At 43.5% G+C, this 19,880-nt stretch overlaps 1 protein-coding gene across 5 annotated transcripts in view; it reads left to right on the top strand.

Moving 5' to 3' along the window:
- The first annotated feature begins 5 nt into the window (after positions 1–5).
- Positions 6–19,880, top strand: part of LOC109903369 (nuclear pore complex protein Nup153) — a 21,366-nt gene continuing 1,491 nt past the window's right edge. Inside the window, exons 1-21 of one of the 5 annotated variants that reach the window (XM_020500028.2) lie at positions 6–193; positions 9,174–9,390; positions 9,598–9,870; positions 10,111–10,283; positions 12,532–12,660; positions 12,759–12,875; positions 13,171–13,215; positions 13,301–13,354; positions 14,220–14,348; positions 14,712–14,894; positions 15,085–15,240; positions 15,494–15,598; positions 15,777–15,861; positions 15,969–16,070; positions 16,237–16,815; positions 17,003–17,194; positions 17,365–18,219; positions 18,432–18,725; positions 18,975–19,217; positions 19,353–19,536; positions 19,771–19,880. The exon at positions 19,771–19,880 is cut by the window's right edge and continues 1,491 nt beyond it. In XM_020500028.2, the coding sequence (XP_020355617.1) occupies positions 50–193; positions 9,174–9,390; positions 9,598–9,870; positions 10,111–10,283; positions 12,532–12,660; positions 12,759–12,875; positions 13,171–13,215; positions 13,301–13,354; positions 14,220–14,348; positions 14,712–14,894; positions 15,085–15,240; positions 15,494–15,598; positions 15,777–15,861; positions 15,969–16,070; positions 16,237–16,815; positions 17,003–17,194; positions 17,365–18,219; positions 18,432–18,725; positions 18,975–19,217; positions 19,353–19,536; positions 19,771–19,861 (4,350 nt within the window). In that variant the 5' untranslated portion in view covers positions 6–49 and the 3' untranslated portion in view covers positions 19,862–19,880. Of the gene's footprint in view, positions 194–9,173; positions 9,391–9,597; positions 9,871–10,110; positions 10,284–12,531; positions 12,661–12,758; positions 12,876–13,170; positions 13,216–13,300; positions 13,355–14,219; positions 14,349–14,711; positions 14,895–15,084; positions 15,241–15,493; positions 15,599–15,776; positions 15,862–15,968; positions 16,071–16,236; positions 16,816–17,002; positions 17,195–17,364; positions 18,220–18,431; positions 18,726–18,971; positions 19,218–19,352; positions 19,537–19,770 lie in introns of all 5 variants that reach the window. The other 4 variants (XM_020500025.2, XM_020500027.2, XM_020500029.2 and 1 more) reach the window with 4 other exon arrangements.

The following is a 19,880-nucleotide window of genomic DNA, read 5'->3' on the forward strand; positions in this document are numbered from 1 at the left end:
CTCTTTTAACTTGAAGCTTCCTTCCAAGAGGACTGAGTCGCTGAACTCTATGGTTAATGCTATGACAGGACAGTTGGAACAGCTATCCGGTGCCGAGTCGATATTCAATCTAGCCATGGCGGCCACGGGTGGAGGGAAAATTAGAAGCAGAAGATGTCATAGCGCTTCGAAACCTTACGCCAAAAGCAAACAGGTAAATAAAATGACCGTGTTCGTATGAATGTTCCACATTGAAGGATAGCGTGTAGTTTCTTGACAGTTGTCTTTTCGCTCTTGTGTTATTGTTTTCTTGGAGACATTTTGTGTGGCCTAGTCTTAGCGCTCATGGCCTCCACGCTGTGTCAAGGAAACGAGCAAGCTAGCGAAGTGGGAAACATTTTGCCGGTTCAGGGAACTAGCGTGTTATTAGTCAGGTAACCGGTGTCTATCTTTTAAAACGGTAAAGACTACCGACAGCCATAGTTATTTAACACACTGTCTTGTAGAAATATTGAAATCTACTAGTTTATATGTAGTAACGTTACTGGCTTCTTGTCAAGTTTGCGTTGGCTACATGCGTAGCTATTCAAACTAGCAAGCAGTCGACAAGTAGCTAACGTTAGCTAGCTAATTTCGGATGCTTGCTAAATCTAACTACCTAGCTAGTTTTGCGTTGTCTCTTTGCCTACATTGATATGCAACGTAAACTATGGAATATCAGTTGTGATAAATTGATAGTATCTCCCAATTCAATAATGTATATGTTTTCTATTTTTAAGACATTTGGCGTTGGTCTTTGTCATTTCATAGCCGGTTAGGTCATAATGTGTAGCTAGTGCGCAATGCTAGTTAGCATTGCTAACTAGCTAATTTCAGAACCGTTTCAAGTGACCACATGGTTGAATGGTTCAATACTACCTAAACGTTGGAGGCTAGATCGGGTTTTAACATTATCATTACTTGGTTACAATCTACTAAGGCAACATAAATAAAATATAAACTTTAGGCCGTGATAGTAGTCAGTTTCCAGATTTCTTAAAAACAAGGCAATATCATGTTCATCTCAAAAGGGGCATAAATGTGAGGCGGTGTGGAAACGTAGCTAACCAGTCGTAGCCTAGCCTGGGGCATTGGGCTCATTTGAGGACAGTTGACTAGAGGTCTTCCAGGGTCCAAAAAGTTGTAACCGAACCGGATAATACAATGTTGTTTGGCCCGATAACAATCAGACCAAACACAATACGGTTCAAACCTAATGTCTCTATCTGTTAAAGTTATTGTAGTTTTAAACATTGTAGGGTGACTAAATCAATGGAAGCCAGAGTATGTGGTCAAATCTGGAAAATAGCATTGTCAGCTAGGCTGGATGCTGTGCGAGAATTAGTTGAACTAGTCCTCTTCTTGGAGGTAAGATCGATTTTGGGACATAACATGTAGCATCTTAATATTCTACCAAATTCTTCTCATATTAATGCAAAAATCTTATTTTTAGGCTTGTTTTTGTGAGAGATCTTCTCTCTGTGAAATGTCAACGGAGCACTGAGTGTATCACAAGCTTTAGATTCTCAAAGCCTTTTACACAGTGGTGGGAAAAGTATGCAATTGTCATACTTGAGTAAAAGTAAAGATACCTTAATAGAAAATTACTCAAGTACAAAGTCACCCAGTAAAATACTAGAGTTAAAGTATTTGGTTTGAAATGTGCTTAAGTATCAAAGTAAGTGTAAAATTATTTCAAACTCCTTGTATAAAGCACAGCACATCCCTTGTTTTTTATTTTATTTTTTACAGATAGCCAGGGGAACACTCCAACAATCAGACACCATTTACAAACAAAGCATTTGTGTTGAGTTATTCTGCCAGATCAAAGGCAGTAGCTATGACCAGGGATGTTCTCTTGATAAGTGTGTGAATTGGACCATTTTCCTGTTCTGCTAAGGATTCAAAATGTAACGAGTGTAAGGGAACATGCAGTATATTTTCATTAGGAATGTAGTGAAGTAAAAGTTGTAAAAAATTCCCCCAAAAACTACTTACATTATTTTTACTTAAGTACTTTACACCAAGGCTTTAACATATAATTCAGATTCTCTCATGTTGAAGGTAGACTCAACAAAACAATGTTGCCATGAGCAGCACCACAGATCTTGAGATGAGTGAGATGCAAGACTTCACTCTGTCACACAGAGTATGTGCACAGGTTCGCTTCACGCAGTTCAGTGTGCTAACCAGGGCACCAAAACAGAATTTGAGCCTCGTGTTTCAACGCTCTTAGTTGTTGCAGAAATTGACCCACTTTGCTGTTTACTTTCTGCATCTACGTCATACCGTTGAGTCTACCCTTTTAATATTTTTTTTTGTAAAATGCGGAAACAACTTTGCAGGCGATCATCATATGTAAAATCCCCAAAAGTTGCTGTGTGAAAGTGGCACCACTCTGTCGAGTGCTTTTTATTATTTGACTAAGTCTGACTTTTTGGATATAATGTTCATATGTTAGAAAGACCCCGGTGAACGATTTAGAACATGGAGAATGATATTTGTCTTGGTCAAATTGATTTTAGAACACAAGAAAGTGAAATGGCATCACCAAAGCACCGTTTCACCCACTCTGGGTGAAGTGGGAGGACAAAATGGTTGCGGGGGACATGAAAAAGAAACTTGAAACGGGCAAATGTTTACTGGTTTCTCAGGAGGGAAAGGGGAAGTCAGATCTGTGGAAGACATTTGACATAGTTGTGGGAACTACTGGAGATCAAGAAAAGAGGGTATATGAGCGAGTGCTGTGAGTATTGTGTGTGCCAAACAGGTGCTGTTAGATTACGATATTATATTTTCGGACCATTTGGAACAGTTATACACTGTGTATAAGACAGTAGTTTTTTTTGGAATTGTTAGTTAGATTACTTGTTCGTTATTACTGCATTGTTGGAACTAGAAGCACAAGCATTTCGCTACACTCGCATTAACATCTGCTAACCATGTGTATGTGACAAATAAATTTGATTTGATTTGAAATAAATGATGTATACTAGAGTCTGTTCTAATGAAGGTAAATAATATATATTACTGTATAAAGCCTTAATTACAGCAAATACAAAAAAATATTGCATGCATTCGTGAACTGCGGTTTATCTTGTTTTGGATAATTATTCAAAGCTTCCTTTGTTAATTAATTTTAAAACGGAAATACTCGATTGCATTTCAAAGCATGAATGACTCATGCTTGTGTGATGACATGGGGCTCCCGAGTGGTGCAGCGGTCTAAGGCACTGCATCTGTGCTAGAGGCGTCACTACAGACCGTGGTTCTATTCCAGGGTTGATTGATACAGTAGCATATTTATTGACATATCGGCCTAAGTATGAAGACTAAACAGCACACGCTCTTACATGCTGACCAGGCCGTTTGCGTCATGTGCGCGAGCGTTGCATAGTTAATGTTAATGTACACATGTTATTCTATCATTGCACCCACACTGCTCGCACGCGTCAACGTAGCCAGGCACTAAAATAGAACTTGGTTCTATTTGTGACACTTGAAGCGCTGCAAGTCCTGCCTCTTCCTTCTCCTCATTGGTTTTGAGTCGCATATACCCACGTGGGTGATTGAAAGATGAACTGAGGTTCACACTCCAGTTCAATCGGTTTATGTTAAGGCACCTTAAACACTGGGTTGTTATTTTACCTGAAACGCACAAGGTCCTCTACTCTGACAATTAATCCACAGATAAAATGGTCAACAGAGTAGGTTTCTAGTACTCTCTCCTCCTTCCTTCAGGCTTCTTCTGCTTTGGACTTTATATGGTGGTTGGCAACCAATTTTATGTCCCAGGACAAATGAGCTAGTAATACATTTATTGTTTTAGAAACATTACAAAGCATGCTCATCTGTTTTGTTGGTGTAATTTTAGCGGGGGGAAAAAACATTATGGCTGGTTTATTATTATTATTATTTATCTACCTGTCATGTAATTTTAGGTCCTGCCAACAATCAACCAGTCAACTAAGGTGTGTCAGACCTAATTTTAACATCACTATTTTTGACGACACATTTGATTAATAAAATATTTAATCAGTCTTCCTCAAATGAAGGGGATGATAATGCAATCTTTGCAAGAGGGAGGGAATCTGATTACATTGGTCCTCGACTCGTGGCTCAGTCTTTTCATTCGGGGGTGGGGAATTGATCCGCTGGCCTAGAAAAGTTACTTGCCCATCCCTGTTCTATGTCATATCAGTGTCCAGATTTCCAGGAACATAAAACACCTAAATGCACCATTTAGGAGTTTATTATAAAGTCATTTTATCAATAGCCTGTGGGCAAAGACTGGGACTTTTAGATTGGCTATTGGAAAGTGAAGGCCAGAAGCCCGCCAGCAGTAAAAACAAAGAGGACGTGTAGGCCAAACTAGCGGAATATTTGACTGGAGTTCACTTCATCTAGAGGCCGACCGATTTAATTGGATTGGCCGATTTCAAGTTTTCATAACAATTGGAAATCTGTATTTTTAGACACTTAAAAACAAAACTTTTTTTACGCCTTTTTATTTAACTAGGCAAGTCAGTTAAGAACACATTCTTATTTTCAATGACGGCCTTGGAACGGTGGGTTACCTGCCTTGTTCAGGGGCAGAATGACAGATTTTTACCTTGTCAGCTCGGGGATTCAATCTTGCAACCTTACAGTTGACTAGTCCAACGCTCTAACCACTTGCCTCTCATTGCACTCCACGAGGAGTCTGCCTGTTACGCGAATGCAGTAAGAAGCCAAGGTAAGTTGCTAGCTAGCATTAAACTTATCTTATAAAAATCAATCAATCATAATCACTAGTTAACTACACATGGTTGATGATATTACTAGTTTATCTAGCATGTCCTGCGTTGCATATAATCGATGCGGTGCGCATTCTCAAAAAAGGACTGTCGTTGCTCCAACGTGTACCTAAACATCAATGCCTTTCTTAAAATCAATACACAGAAGTATATATTTTTAAACCTGCATATTTAGCGAAAAGAAATCCAGGTTAGCAGGCAATATTAACCAGGTGAAATTGTGTCACTTCTCTTGCGTTCATTGCACGCAGAGTCTGGGTATATGCAACCGTTTGGGCCGCCTGGCTCGTTGCGAACTAATTTGCCCGAATTTTATGTAATTATGACATAACATTGAAGGTTGTGCAATGTGACAGGAATATTTTGACTTATGGATGCCACCAGTTATATAAAATATGGAACGGTTCCGTATTTCACTGAAAGAATAAACGTTTTGTTTTCGGGGTGATAGTTTCCGGATTCGACCATATTTATAAAGGCTCGTATTTCTGTGTGTTATAATTAAGTCTATGATTTGATAGAGCAGCCTGACTGCAGTCTGCTTCAAGCATTGAGCTGTTTATGACTTCAAGCCTATCAACTCCCAAGATTAGGCTGGTTTAACCGATGTGAAATGGCTAGCTAGTTAGCGGGGTGCGCCCTAATAGCATTTCAAACGTCACTCGCTCTGAAACTTGGAGTAGTTGTTCCCCTTGCTCTGCATGGGTAACGCTGCATCGAGGGTGGCTGTTGTCGATGTGTTCCTGGTTCGAGCCCAGGTAGGGGCGAGGAGAGGGACGGAAGCTATACTGTTACACTGGCAATACTAAAGTGCCTATAAGAACATCCAATAGTCAAAGGTATATGAAATACAAATGGTAAAGAGAGAAATAGTCCTATAATAACTACAACCTAAAACTTCTTACCTGGGAATATTGAAGACTCATGTTAAAAGGAACCACCAGCTTTCATATGTTCTCATGTTCTGAGCATGGAACTCAAACGTTAGCTTTGAGTTCCATGGCACATATTGCACTTTTACTTTCTTCTCCAACACTTTGTTTTTGCATTAGTTAAACCAAATTGAATGTGCTTCGTAATTTTTTTTGGGTAAATAGATTTTATTGATTTATTATGTTTAAAATAAGTGTTCATTCAGTATTGTTGTAATTGTCATCCTTACAAATAAAAAATCGGCCAATTTAATCGCCATTGGCTTTTTTTTGGTCCTCCAATAACTGTATCGGTATCGGCGTTGAAAAATCATAATCGGTCGACCTCCAGTGTCATCACAGCAGCTGGTTTCAGGTTATTGTCCTTGGAGGGAGGGAAAATAACGAGTGAAATCACTTTGCTTTCATCCCACCTTGTTGAATTTAACACGAAGCGTCCTTCTTACAGATTGGACCTCACTTTTTAAAAATGCATCGGTAATAGATTTTTTCCCATATGCCATTGACACTTTGCTATATACTGCACAAAAATATAAACGCAACAATTTCTATGATTTTAATTAGTTACAGTTCATATAAGGAGATCACTCAATTGAAATAAATAAATTAGGCCCTAATTTATTGATTTCACATGACTGGGCAGGAGTGCAGACATGGGTGGGCCTGTGAGGGCATAGGCCCACCCACTGGGGAGCCAGGCCCAGCAAATCAAAATTTGTTTTCCCCACAAAAGGGCTTTATTACAGACAGAAATACTCAGTTTCATCAGCTGTCCTGGTGGCTGGTCACAGACAATTCCACAGGTGAAGAAGCTGGATGTGGAGGTCCTGGGCTGGTTAAAGTGGTTAAACCTGGTCTGCGGTTATGAGGCTGGTTGGACGTACTGCAAAATTCCCTAAAATGACATTGGAGGTGGCTTTTGGTAGTGAAATTAACATTAAATTCTCTGGCAACAGCTTTGGTGGTCAGCATGCAAATTGCACGCTCCTTCACAACTTGAGACATCTGTGGCATTGTTTTGTGTGACAAAACTGCATATTTTAGAGTGGCAAAGGAGAAATGTTCACTAACAGGGATGTAAACAAGTTTGCTCACAACATTTTAGAGAAATAAGCTTTTTGTGTGTATGGAAAAATTCTGGGATCTTTTATTTTACCTCATGAAACATGTGACCAACACTACATGTTGTGTTTATATTTTTGTTCAGTATAGTTAGGCCTACCAGGCTAGTTGTCTTTAACTTAACTCTATTGATGCACCCGAGCATCATGAGAGCTGAAGTTGAAGAGATCTCATGCTTACTACTGGCAGGTGCAAGGTCAAATCCTTCTCACAGTACCTGTAGATCTGTATATATCCTTTCAACTAGGATGTCCCCTTGTGCACAGCTGACAAAGCCACACCAGCTACAACCTGTGAGAAGGATTTGACCTTGCACCTGCCAGGTTGACCACTTTTATTTTTACCACTACTTGCAGAAGTGTCTCTCGCACCTGAATGGATCCCCTGCATGGGTGCCAAATGTAGTGGTTTTATGAAAAATATGTATTGATGTTCCTGTGAAGAAATGTACAGTAGATTAGATTTGTTTAAAAAAATATGTATTTCAGCAAATGTTCAACAGTTAATCAATTACACATCTCTAACATTGTATTCAATCTTGCATTCTGGTTATTCTGTGTTTTACTTGATTTCTTTCCCCCACCCCTGTTACTCATTGCCTAATTAAAGCCAATACAAGCTCCACACAAACTGATATTCACTACAACACAAATGATTGATACATGTCATAGATAAACAAATTATTATTTTGCTGCTAGCAAATAAACATATGTACATTTACACTGGCTTGGCCCATGCTCTGACCAAAGGTCTGTTTTGAAAGTTGACCAACAGGCACGCCACTGCAAATAATTGGTTGATGCTGCCTGAGATGGTCAGGGGGATGACCGTGTCAAACAGCTTGTGCTCCTTTACTCTGCGGATCATTCTTTCAACACGCACTCTCAGCCTGGCAATGGATTGGGTCTCCCTAACCTCCCTGACCTTGCACCTGCCAGTAGTTGTATATAGGAAGCTACATAGACATCTTGAACCCCTTTTCATTCTTGCTAGCTGGAGTCTCGGAGGCTGATGTAACAATTCAATGTACAATATTAATTTGAGGCAAGTCCTGAAGACACCTAGTAAAAAAACTGCGACATAGTGGTAGTAACGTTATATCGTCGGTAACAACTAGACTGACCGGAAATTGCCAAACCGATAGGAAGTGTGTTTAGAACGTTCGATCATGGAATGTGCACAAGGCCTATTGTACGCCTCCATACCATCTCACTGTTTCAACCACACACATACACAAGTGCTTCCTGGGAGAACAATGAGAGCAGATTTCTGGCACAGTCCTGTGGTCTCATGGCCCCATTCACAGGAGTAATGCAGCGTCTTTAAATCCCTAGAATCACAAAGGCCTGCGAGCACTAACTGACCCAGAGAGGGGTCTGAGAGGCTGGGGCTGGTACATAGGTTAATTAGACTTATATAGAGCAGCAGTTCATAACTCTTTCCATTCCGGGACCATCACAGTCAAAAGCTCTTGAGAGCTACCATTCGCAGTGGCACTTTTTTTTCTTTTACTGCTATATCTTGCCGGTCACTTTTAGCAGTCAATGTAACTAATTAAAGGCTTATTATTATAATAATAAACCATTTGCCTTGTGATAAGTCATGTAAAATTGATTGCTTACACTGGTCTTAGCTTGGTAAAAACTGGATATCTGCTATGCACTCGATTGGTGGTTTTTACAGATGAGCAGAAGTGAAGTGGAGCATATGGTCGTTATCAGGAGTCAAAAGCTACCAGGAGACTGGGCGGTGTGCGAGCTACCTTCTTTTTACAGTTGCTCTTTATTGCTGCGGCAAAATTTGACTTGGGCCTGAGGCTCCTGCAGACCCGTTCTAAAAGGACATTTAGTGTAGTTAATGAAGCTGTAGAGCACTTCAGGACCGTTTTTGTGATATTGATTTAAAGACAGGAAGCATCTTCCTCTGGCTTGTATGTAAGCCTAGATCTCCTGTAGAAGGATGTGTGTGTTACAGCATTAGACCTGTGCTGCTCAGTGCTGCGTCAGACTCCTCTGACCCACTTTTCACTGAGAGCTTGAGTAAGTAGGGCTTCGCTTGAGAGGAATTACTTTCCTGTGCGCCCACTGCTCGCTCGCTCTCTCTCTATTGTTACACCTAGTGACACTTTCATCATTGGTGGGGTTTGTCTTTTTTCAAATTTGTTGCCCTGAATGAATTTATATTTTGCTATAATGTGTAACACTAGACGTTCATCACGGTTTTATTTTGTTTTGGAAAGTTTCACTATTGTGTTCAATGTCTCCCTTTATTCTCTCCATCCCGCTCTCCACTTTCTCTCCACCAGCAGCAGCCTGGCCTGATTAGTCGAGTTACAGACACAGTCAAGAGCATCGTTCCTTCTTGGCTGCAGAAATACTTCAGGAATGGGGAGGCTGCAGAGGGGGGAGGGGCCGTAGTGGGGGCGGAGCAGAACAGCCAGGCCCCTCCCCCAAATGGCAGCGAGGAGGTAGCACCACGTCCTGATGGACGGGACACTCCGGAGCCCGGTACCAGCAATACAGGTTAGTAGATATGGTGTCAGCCAATCAGCATTCAGGGCTCCAACCACCCAGTTTATAATATTTGTTAATGTTTCATATTTTGTGTTAGGATTGTAAAGCCTAATTCTAGTAGTTGGACTTGCCTTGGGACTTATGTGCAATTTTGAACCTCAAAAAAAAATGTATCAACCCATCTTAACCCTAGTCATTTCTCGTCAACACCCCCAGAACCTTCGACAAGCAGGGCATCCCTGAACTTCCAGGATGTTCTGTCGAGGCCCCCCCTCAACCGCTCTCACCTCCACTTCCCCTCCTTGGACACCTCCCTGGCTCGCAGGGGTCCCAGCTCTCTCTTCTCCCAGCCCTCCACCTCCTCTGCCCCCTTCGTTGGGGCCTCGCCCAGCTTCTCCCTTGTCAAAGAGATCAAGGACAACAGCTCACAGCACGAGGACGACAACATCTCTACCACCAGCGGCTTCTCTTCACGTGCATCAGACAAAGGTAATGTGTGTTGGGGATTGTGTATGTCAAAAGTACGGAATCCCGTTTTGGCCACTAGCAATCCTGTTGAGGTCTTGAGTTGGCAGAAGAGATTTTTATGGTAGGATGTGGCTTTGAGAAAATATATCCAAAATCTTGAATATAGGATTTTAGGATCTAGTCGGTACTGCTAAAATTCAGTCCTTTGTTGCGTGACACATTTTGTATGAATACTCAAATTTGAATCTTATCTGTCCCCAGATGTACCTAATTCGAAGACCGCATCGCTACCCCAGCTCTGGTCCCCGGAGATGGACCGGACCCACTCTGGGCCTCAGCAGTCCCAGTCCAGTCTCAAGAAGCCTGCGTTCAACCTGTCTGTCTTTGGGACGTCCTCCACTGTGAGTGTCAGTCAGTCAAGTCAGTCCTCCACTGTGAGTGCCAGTCGAGAGTCCACAAACTCTACTCGCTTAGCTACTGATGTTCAGTTGATTTACTTTGACTAGTTGATCATTTACACAAATGTAAGTACATGTTTAACAGAAAAACCAACATGCATACAGTGCCTATAGAAAGCTTACACCCTTATCTTTTTTCCACATTTTATGTTAAGTGGGATTGGTGATGTATTTTTATTTTTCTTAAGTCTTTTGATCTACACACAACACTCCCATAATGTCAAAGTGAAAAGAAAATGATAGAAATGTATTTATTTTTTAGAACTAAGATATAGTCACTGTATAAGTATTCACCCCCTTTGTTTAGGCAAGCCTAAATTAGTTCAGAAGTAAAATTTGGCTTAGCAAATCACATAGTAAGTTATATGGACTCCCTCTGTGTAAAATAATGGAGTTTAAATTATTTTTGACTACCCCTTCTGTCCCTCATGCATACAACATCTGTAAGGTCCTTTAAGCACATATTAAACTACAAAGACCAGGGAGCTTTTTGAAAGCCTCATAAAGGGCAGTTATTGGTAGATGGGTAACAATAACAAATCAGACCCTGAATATCTCTTTAAGCATGATAAAGTTAACAGTTAGGCTGTGGGTGATGTATTAAACCACACAGACACATCAAATACGAACTGAGCTGCAGGACCGGAATGAAACTGTTTAGGTATGTCACCATGATGCCATTTGGTGATTTTAAAATGGCTACGAAGTTCAATGGCTGTGATGGGATAGCTGAGGACGGATCAACATTGTAGTGACTCCACAATAATGACTGAAATGACAGATTGAAAAGAAGAATACAAATATCCAGAATAAAAAATATTCCAAAACATGCAGCAAGGCACTAAAGTAATACGTCAAAGGAATCCACTTTTTTAAATTTTACTAGGCAAGTCAATTAAGAACAAATTCTTATTTTCAATGGCGGCCTAGGAACAGTGGGTTAACTGCCTGTTCAGGGGCAGAACGGCAGATTTGTACCATGTCAGCTCGGGGATTCGAACTTGCAACCTGTCGGTTACTAGTCCAACGCTCTAACCACTAGGCTACCCTGCCGCCCCTTTTTGCAAAGCCTTATGTTTTGGGGCAAACACAACACATCACTGAGTAACTGCCTTTTTATTTTCAAGCATGGTGGTGGTTGCATCATGGTATGGGTGTTCTTGAAAAACTGGATAAAACAACGTGATGGAGTGTTGTGTATTGAGCTTAGTGGTGGTGGGCATGTTATGGCGTTCATGTTTGCCTGCGCAATTAGCCTAAACTGAAGTTTCTGCCTCTTTATTGGACATTACTTTCACTATGTCACGGAAACAGGCAAAACCTTGTCCAGTCTGATTTACACCAGCCACTGGGAGAGGAATCATCTTTCAGCAGGACGGTAATCAACAACACAAAGCCAAATCTACACTGGAGTTAGTTATCAAGAAGACAGTGAATGTTCCTGAGTAGCCAAGTTACAGTTTCATCTTAAATCTGCTTGAAAACCTATGGCAAGACTTGAACATTGCTGTCTAGCCATGATCCCCAACACCTTGACCGAGATATAAAAAAAAATATATATATATATATATATATATATATGCTCAGCTGTAATCGCAGCCAAAGGTGATTCTAACATGTATAGACTCTTACCTAATCAAGGTATATTTAAGCAATGAGGCCCAAGGAGGTGTGCTATATGGCCAATATACCACGGCTAAGGGTTGTCCTTAAGCGCAACGCAGAGTGCCTGGACACAGCCCTTAGCTGTGGTATATTAGCCATATACCACAAACCCCAGAGGTGCCTTACTGCTATCATGAACTGGTTACCAATTTAATTATAGCAGTAAAAATAAATGTTTTGTCGGTCTGATATACCACAGCTGTCAGCCAATCAGCATTCAGTGCTCAAACCACCCCATTTATAAGTGTTTTGTATTTAATTAATCTTTAAAAATATTATTTTTCTTCCACTTTGGCATTATAAGAATTTGTTCTTAATGGACTTGCCTAGTTAAATAAAGGTTCAATTAAAAAAACATTACAAAATTACATATGTTTTGTCAAGGATCTTCACAAAATACTGACTTAAATCCATTTGAATCCCACTTTGTAACAAAATCAAATGTGACGAAATCCAAGGGGGGTGTTGACTTTCTATAGGATCTTGCAAACTCTGGCTTTTGCAGCATTATTTATGATTGTGTTTTTTAACATTGGGCATTTGTGTTCTTCTCCACTAGTCTACGATGAACAGTTCAGTGCTGAATTCCAGTCAGTTGGGGGATTCCCCCTTCTACCCAGGGAAGACTACCTACGGGGGAGCAGCTGCTGTTAGAACAGCCCGTTCACGCACAGCCATACCTTACCAGGTAGTTCTCTATAACTCAACAATGTTTCCCTATTGATTTTCTCCTAGGCAAGAAACAATATTCTGTGGGAAATTTGACTGCTATATTTTCCGCTCTAGGCTCCATTGCGGAGACAGATCAAGGCCAAGCCTGCTGGGGCTCAGCCCTGTGGGGTGACCAGCGCTACCGCCCGACGCATCCTACAGTCCCTGGAGCGCATGTCCAGCCCCCTCGCTGTGAGTACACATATTTTAATTGAATATGGAATCCTCAGATTAGCAGGAACAGGGGCTTACTCAGCCTGGCACAATGGTTACAGAACCATTCTATTTTATTGTGTAGACCTTTCAACCTCAGTCAGCTTTATACCTTACATTTTCTATTTATATTCTATTTCTGGAAAAGTGATTTGAGAAGTGGTGAATCCTCACAAGGAAGTGAAGTTAACATCTCAACTTGGCTACCAAGTAATGGTAAATATTGGTTGTTTATGTTAACAAGTGCATCACAGTTGTGTGTTTGTCTTAACAGGATGCCAAGAGAATCCCCTCTACAGTTTCCTCTCCCTTATCAACAGTAAGAGTATTTCTCTTTAAACTTTTTAGGTCCTCCATTGTTGTCATTGTCATGATCTCACAGTTATTTCTCCTATGTCCTTCAGTCACTGGATGGCAGCACTCTACACCTTTCACATTTTCAGGCCAAAAAGAAACTGGTAAGTGTTTATCTTCGAAACACCCTTTATAAAATCTCTTGACACTGACAATTGACATTATGGCTGGTCTCCTCTCCTCTACGTGTGTTTGTTAACCAGTTTTCTCCCAGCTGTTTGTCCACAATATTATGAACCCCAACAACTAACATGCACAGCAGCAGCTGAAAGGTCTTGAGCCAAACACTGCGGTTAGTTGGTGTGAACAGTGGTGTCATTGTTAGTTCCTCCTGCCCCTTTTATTCCTGTCTGCTGAAGTTAATGGGTGTCAGGCTGCGGCAGCTGTTCACCACTGCTCTGCTGTGTTTATGCGCTGAGTCTGTGAGCAGGCGTGTGTTTTAAGTAAGCGGGTGTGTGTGTGAGTGAGTGAAGAGTGTGTTTGTAAGCATTTGTGAGCATGTGTGTCTCTTTGTGTTGCTATCTAGTAGGGTTAGCTATGCCAAAGCTGGATGGCTGTCCGTAACTGTCAAATGGTCCAGCTGTGACAGCTGGTCACTAAGCCCTGACAATGGGCCGTTGAGAAGTAAGGGAGTCTGACAAGACTGTCCAGATCCATAGATGGCTTTTTGGGGCAGAAGGCTCGAGGGCTGGTTCCTCTCAATGTTGTGGTCATATTGACTAAGTGCTACCTTTTTTTGAGATTTCTCAAGGACCATGCAAACATTTTGTTACAATGAAAGTTTGGCAGTGGTACGTGCCAGATTATTAGAACTTTTATTTGGCCAGATTAATCCAGCTGTGGATAATGGCCATATATGGATTGGAGAGCTGACACAAACATTTTAATGTTGTACTTTATGTGTGCTCGCGGGCCTTGGACACCTTGTTTTGAGTATTTATCGGACGTTTTTGTGTGTTCGCCCTCCAGCTGGACTCTCCCCTCCCCCCAGTCCAGAAGCTGGTGATCCCGGCTGCAGCGTCAGTGTCAGGGAACCGTTCCATGTCCTTCAGGCCCTCTCTGACCCCTGGGGGCCTGGCTCGGACCCCTAGAGACACGGTGAGGACCCCTAGCACCACCTCCACATTAGTCAGCTAATGGCTTCTACGCATCCATCCAACTACCGCAAATTAACTATAGATGATGTGTTGGGAAGTTTTCCCCAAACTCAGACCGCCAATGACTGTTTCTACATGTTGAATCGGGACCAACTACGATGTCCAGCTACTGTGTCCAGCGGCGATCAACTGAGAACACACACCGTGCTGATTCATTTAAAACCTGTCCATAGATGCTTGGATAGATGTGTAGAAGCCTTTACAAACTAAGTCTGTTGTATTGCTTGCTGTTTTATTAGTTGCTTTCCAAATTACAGCCAGACTGCTGCTTGTGTTTCATGTTCCACCTCTGCTTTGCCTCCAGCCCACAAGACAATCCCCTCTGATTCCTGAAGCAGTGGCAGGTCCTTCTCAAAGCACAAGCAGCATTCTACCCACCTACCCTCTGTCCAGCACTCCTGCATTCAGCAGCACAGGGTCAGGAGGTGGGAAGATGAAAAGGGAGAGGACCAGCACAAGACCCTCTTCCAAACGTCCTGAAGACCAGGTGGATTCTCCCTTCTTACTCTCTGTGACCCCTCTCCTTTCTGGGGAGAAAAGTTTGGTTTCCCGGCAAATGATAAACAAATTATTTTGTTCAGAAAAGGTTGAAAGTGAGATTTAAAAATACCCCTTCTGTGTAGAAGTGATCTGGTGCTGCATGCTGTTTTAAATACTCCATTTGACTCTCTCTTCAGATCGCTGAGCTATCGGACCTGCCAGCCATCTCGCTCCCCCACAGCCCGTCCTTCAGTCTGCCCAGCTTCAGCTTCTTCCAGCCTCCCACCGCCACAGTCACGCCCACTGCCGCTCTCACTACCTCACCTGTCCTGGAGGAGCCCATCCCTAACAAGGTCCGTCCAGCTCCATTTGCTTACATCCCAAATGGCACCCCATTCCCTATATGGTGCACTAATTTTGACCCTATTCCCTATATGGTGCACTACTTGTGACCAGGCCATTTGGGATGCAGGCTTTGACATTGTGACTTCCACTAGCTTTATTTAAATGTGTTCAGTGTTCATCCTAATAACCATGAAGGCCTAGTGAATAAATAGTGTGACATCTACTGAAACTGACCTGGATCAGTTGTCGTCTTTATTCCAGGTGCCACCGACTACAGCCCCCTCTACCCCTCCCTCCACACCTTTCACCTTCTCCTCCCCCATCGTCATGGCAACTGCTGCTAGCCCACCGTCCTTCTCCCCGTCTGTAAGTCCCAAAGCTTTACTGCAGCTTGAGTATGCCTGCTGTGATGACAGTATTACCCCTATAGAATATTGTTTCTGTTTTTGACACTCAACAGTGAGTTCATATTCTTACTCCTGTACCAGGTATTGAAACCAAACCTTGCACTGTCGGATGTTGGTAATTTTTGTTTGTCTTTCAGTCTGGATTTACCTTCAGTGCACCTGTAGTGAAAACGGGTCTGTCACTATCCAACGGGAAGATGGCCACCCCAGTATTGGCAGCAGGTAAGGTTGGATCAACTCCAGAATAAGAACAAGATCAAGATCCAAACCTTGATGTAAAGGGAAATTAATTTCATAGCTAATAGTTGTTTCCATTGGTGTCTCTGTAGTGAAGCACGCTGCCAGTGAGAGCATGGATGAGTTTGAAGGGCCATATAAACCAGCCAAGGTGTTGAAACAGGGCAGTGTTCTGGACCTCCTGAATGGACCTGGTGAGAATTACCTGTGATGATTTATCTTGATGACTCAAGTCCGTTGCCATAAACTGGTACTCCATCAGCTGTCATGACGGTTATGGCAACTGTTATGTTGCCATTTTAATGGGAGGGTTCAAATTTTGTTTTAGTGGTTTTTAACCCCTTGTCTTCTTCTCCATAGGATTTGCCGTTCCTGTTACTCAGACATCCCCTGTCCCCAAAGCCCACCAGGAGACCCCAGCACTGTCCACCAACACCCCCTCCCTTGGGGACTTGTTCAAAGCGACAACCGGTTCCTGGGATTGTGACGCCTGTGTGGTGCAGAACAAACCCACTGACACCAAGTGTGTGACCTCTGTGACCCCACAACTAAACTCTGGCTCCTCTTTAGCAAAAACCGACAGTATACCCTTGTTGTCCGGGCTGGAGGGTTCCACCACCACCACTACTCCCGCTGCAACTTTTGGGGCCCTGTTCACAAAGCCTGCAGGAAGCTGGGACTGTGACACTTGTCTGGTTCAGAACAAGCCTGATGCTGTCAAATGTGTGGCCTGTGAGACAACCAAGCCTGGGACTGGAGTTAAGGCCACACTGACTATGCCTGCCTTCTTGGAGGCTAAGACTCTGCCCGCTGCTGCCCCACTCCTGGGCTTCGGAGACAAGTTTAAGAAGCCAGAGGGAGCATGGGAGTGTGGCGTGTGCATGGTGCAGAACAAGGCGCAGGACACCAAGTGTGTTTCCTGTGGGATCGCTAAGCCAGGTAGTGAGACGAGAGAACAACCTGGTGCTTATTATTTTATTTTTTAAGTTGCCCCATACTGCTATCTTGGCCAAATGTTCAGTTTACATCAGAAGATCTTCAAGGGAGTGTTTAAATGATGTGAATCTGATGCAAATGTACATGTTTATATTTTTGCTGATCGCTCATATCTTCATCTACCTAACAGGAGCAACGGCTGCGCCTCCATCTCTAACTCCCGCCCCTGTCAGCGCCACTCCTCTACTAGGCTTTGGGGCCCAGTTCAAGAAGCCAGAGGGAGCGTGGGAGTGTGACGTGTGCTGTGTTGAGAACAAGGGAGCAGACAAGGAGTGTGTGGCCTGTCAGACCCCCAATCCTGGAGCTAAAGTAGAGCCCAAAGGTATGTACAGCTGTCAACTGCCATCTTTGTGTGTTCTAGAGGCTTTGTCATTTTAGCGAGATCTTTGATTTTATTGAGGATAGATGTGAAGCCTGAACGTGCTAAGGAAATTCATAAGTATTATTTTTTTTTTTTTCTAACTCATTAATGTGATCCCTGGTTTCTTTCAGCATTTGGTTCCTCATCGTTTGGTATCCAGTCCTCTTCTGACTCTGGGGGATTCAAGTTTGGCATGGGGGCGTCATCGGACTCTGGTTCTGGGGGATTCAAATTCGGCGGCACCCTCTTGGACTCCTCATCTTCAGGGGGCTTCAAATTTGGTGCATCTGCCTCATCGGACTCTACCTCGACAGACACCAGCAGCTCTGCAGGCTTCAAATTTGGAGGCTCCTCTGAGGGATGCAAATTTGCAGCTTCAGCTGCTTCCACCCCTGCAGTGGACGAGGGGAAGAAGGCTGAAGCCCCCAGTATGGGTGCCGGGTTCAAATTCAGCGTCGGCGGTGGGCTCTCGTTCGGCAATACAGCAGCTGCTAGCACGGAGAGCGAACCCCCTTACAGTGGGTTCTCCTTTCATCTGGTGGCAACCTCTGATTCCTCCTCCTCTACTTTCAGCCTCCCTGTTTCTACAGAGAATGACAGTGGAGCTTCTACAGAAACCACGACTACCACCACAGCAGCAGCGCCTATGTTTGGGAAGCTGGCTGAAGCCAAGACTACTGCGCTGACCACACCACTAGGGGGCAGCATATTCAGGGAATCACTAGAGAAAGACAAGGCCCCTTCTTTCACCTTTGGGAAGCATGAGAAGGAGGTTGCCTCTATGGGTTCTGGGTTCCTGTTCAGTGTTCCTAGTAAAGAGGGGGTGGCATCAGCTCCATCTACAGGCTTTTCCTTCAGTAAGCCAGACCCACCTAAAGACCAGCCCAATGCACCTGCCTTGGCCTTTGAGAAGCCGGAAGACCAGAGTGAGACCCCAGCAGCAGAAGCCCCTAAGCCCTCATTCAGCTTTGGGCAAAGCACAACAGGTGAGAGGAATACTCTGCTGCAGTAGTTAATATTGTTATTAACCTGTTTTGTATTTGTCGATTTTATGAATGGATGTTCTACTATGGAATTGATTCTTTTTCTTTGTGCTATTTTTATTTTTCACTATTTAACTGTTTGTAATTAATGTAAACACTGTCTACACTTAAACCATGATATAATTCTTCACTTAATTCCATTGTTTTCCTTGTAGATGCTGCAGCCCCAAAGCCAGCATTTGGGTTCATGGCAAGCACCACCACCACCTCTTCTTCCAGCAGCTCTACCCCAGCCCCCATCCCGGCCCCCAGTACCTTCCTGTTCGGGCAGAGTGCCTCTACTGAGGCCACCCCAGCCAAGTCCTTCTTGTTTGGGCAGAGCCAGGACAGCCTGCCTGCCCCTGCAGTCTCTCTGAACCCTGGCCCGGCTCAGCCCTTCCTGTTTGGGTCTGGACCTAATGCTGCTGCTCCCTCCTTCACTTTTGGAGCAGTGGCACCCTCCACTGCAGGTTGGTTCCCTTTAGGACTTCTTTTAAAGGGGGTTTTCCACCCCTGATGTGCCACTGCATCATTTTACTCATCTGCAATTTATAGTATAGTGCTTTTTCTACACACTTTGCACAGAGAATAACTTTTAGCTGTTAACGGCTTTGACCAATGATTGACTACTTTAGCACTCTTGTTTTAGTTGGCTGAAATGTAGTCTGTGAATGATAAAACACTTACCCACCTCTATATCTGGTCACCTCCATCAGCAGCCCCTGCTCCGTTTGTATTCAGCCCTGCCTCCTCCACTGGGTTTGGGTCAGGACAAGCTCCTAACTTTGGTCAGGGCACCCCCCATCCCAGTGCCCCAGCGTTTGGTTCCCCTGCCCCGTCCCCCTTCTCTGCCACTGCCTCCCAGCCCCCTGCCTTCGGAGCCAAGCCCAACTCTGTCCCCGTGTTTGGCCACCAAGCCAACTCCACTCCTGCTTTTGGCTCATCCGCCCCCACCACACCAGGTGGGTTACTACTGTCACATTGTTTGGGGCTGTTTTTTGTGTGTGTGATTTCTAAAAATACATTTTAGCCACTCAGTCTGATTACATTTTCATCATGCAATGTCAGAGTCCCTTTTTTATGCCTGGTTTTACCAGGTGGAGGTTTCCAGTTCGGCGGAGCCAGTGTGTTCGGCACCTCCAGTAACAGCACGGGGGTGTTTGCTTTCGGAGGGGCACCAGGAGGGTCCCCCGCCCCTTCTGCCACGCCCTCCATCGCACCCCAACCCAGTGCACCTGGAAGTGGTTTCAACTTTGCAGCGCCCCCTACCTTTAATATTGGGTGAGTCAAACAGCTCCGACTCGTGAGAAGGGACCATTGGATTGGTGCAAATTCAACTGCCCATATGCACATACATTGGTATTCATATTCTCTCTGAACTTCTGCATGGCCTGGTTAAAGCATGCATTCAGTTATTAGTCCCAATTGTGACGATAAAAAAACTGCAAGTTATTGGATGTGTGTGTGCTACATTTGAAACCGGTGTTGATGATAATGTCATATCCCCTACTACAGATCAAAGAGCACCACCTTCACTGCAGCTGCCACCGGACAGCACTCAATCCCCGGTCGCAAGATCAAAACAGCCGTCCGACGTAAGAAGTAAAACATCCATCGGACTTGAC

Source organism: Oncorhynchus kisutch, linkage group LG14 (genome assembly GCF_002021735.2).
Source record: "Oncorhynchus kisutch isolate 150728-3 linkage group LG14, Okis_V2, whole genome shotgun sequence".
In the NCBI taxonomy this organism is placed as follows: domain Eukaryota; kingdom Metazoa; phylum Chordata; class Actinopteri; order Salmoniformes; family Salmonidae; genus Oncorhynchus; species Oncorhynchus kisutch.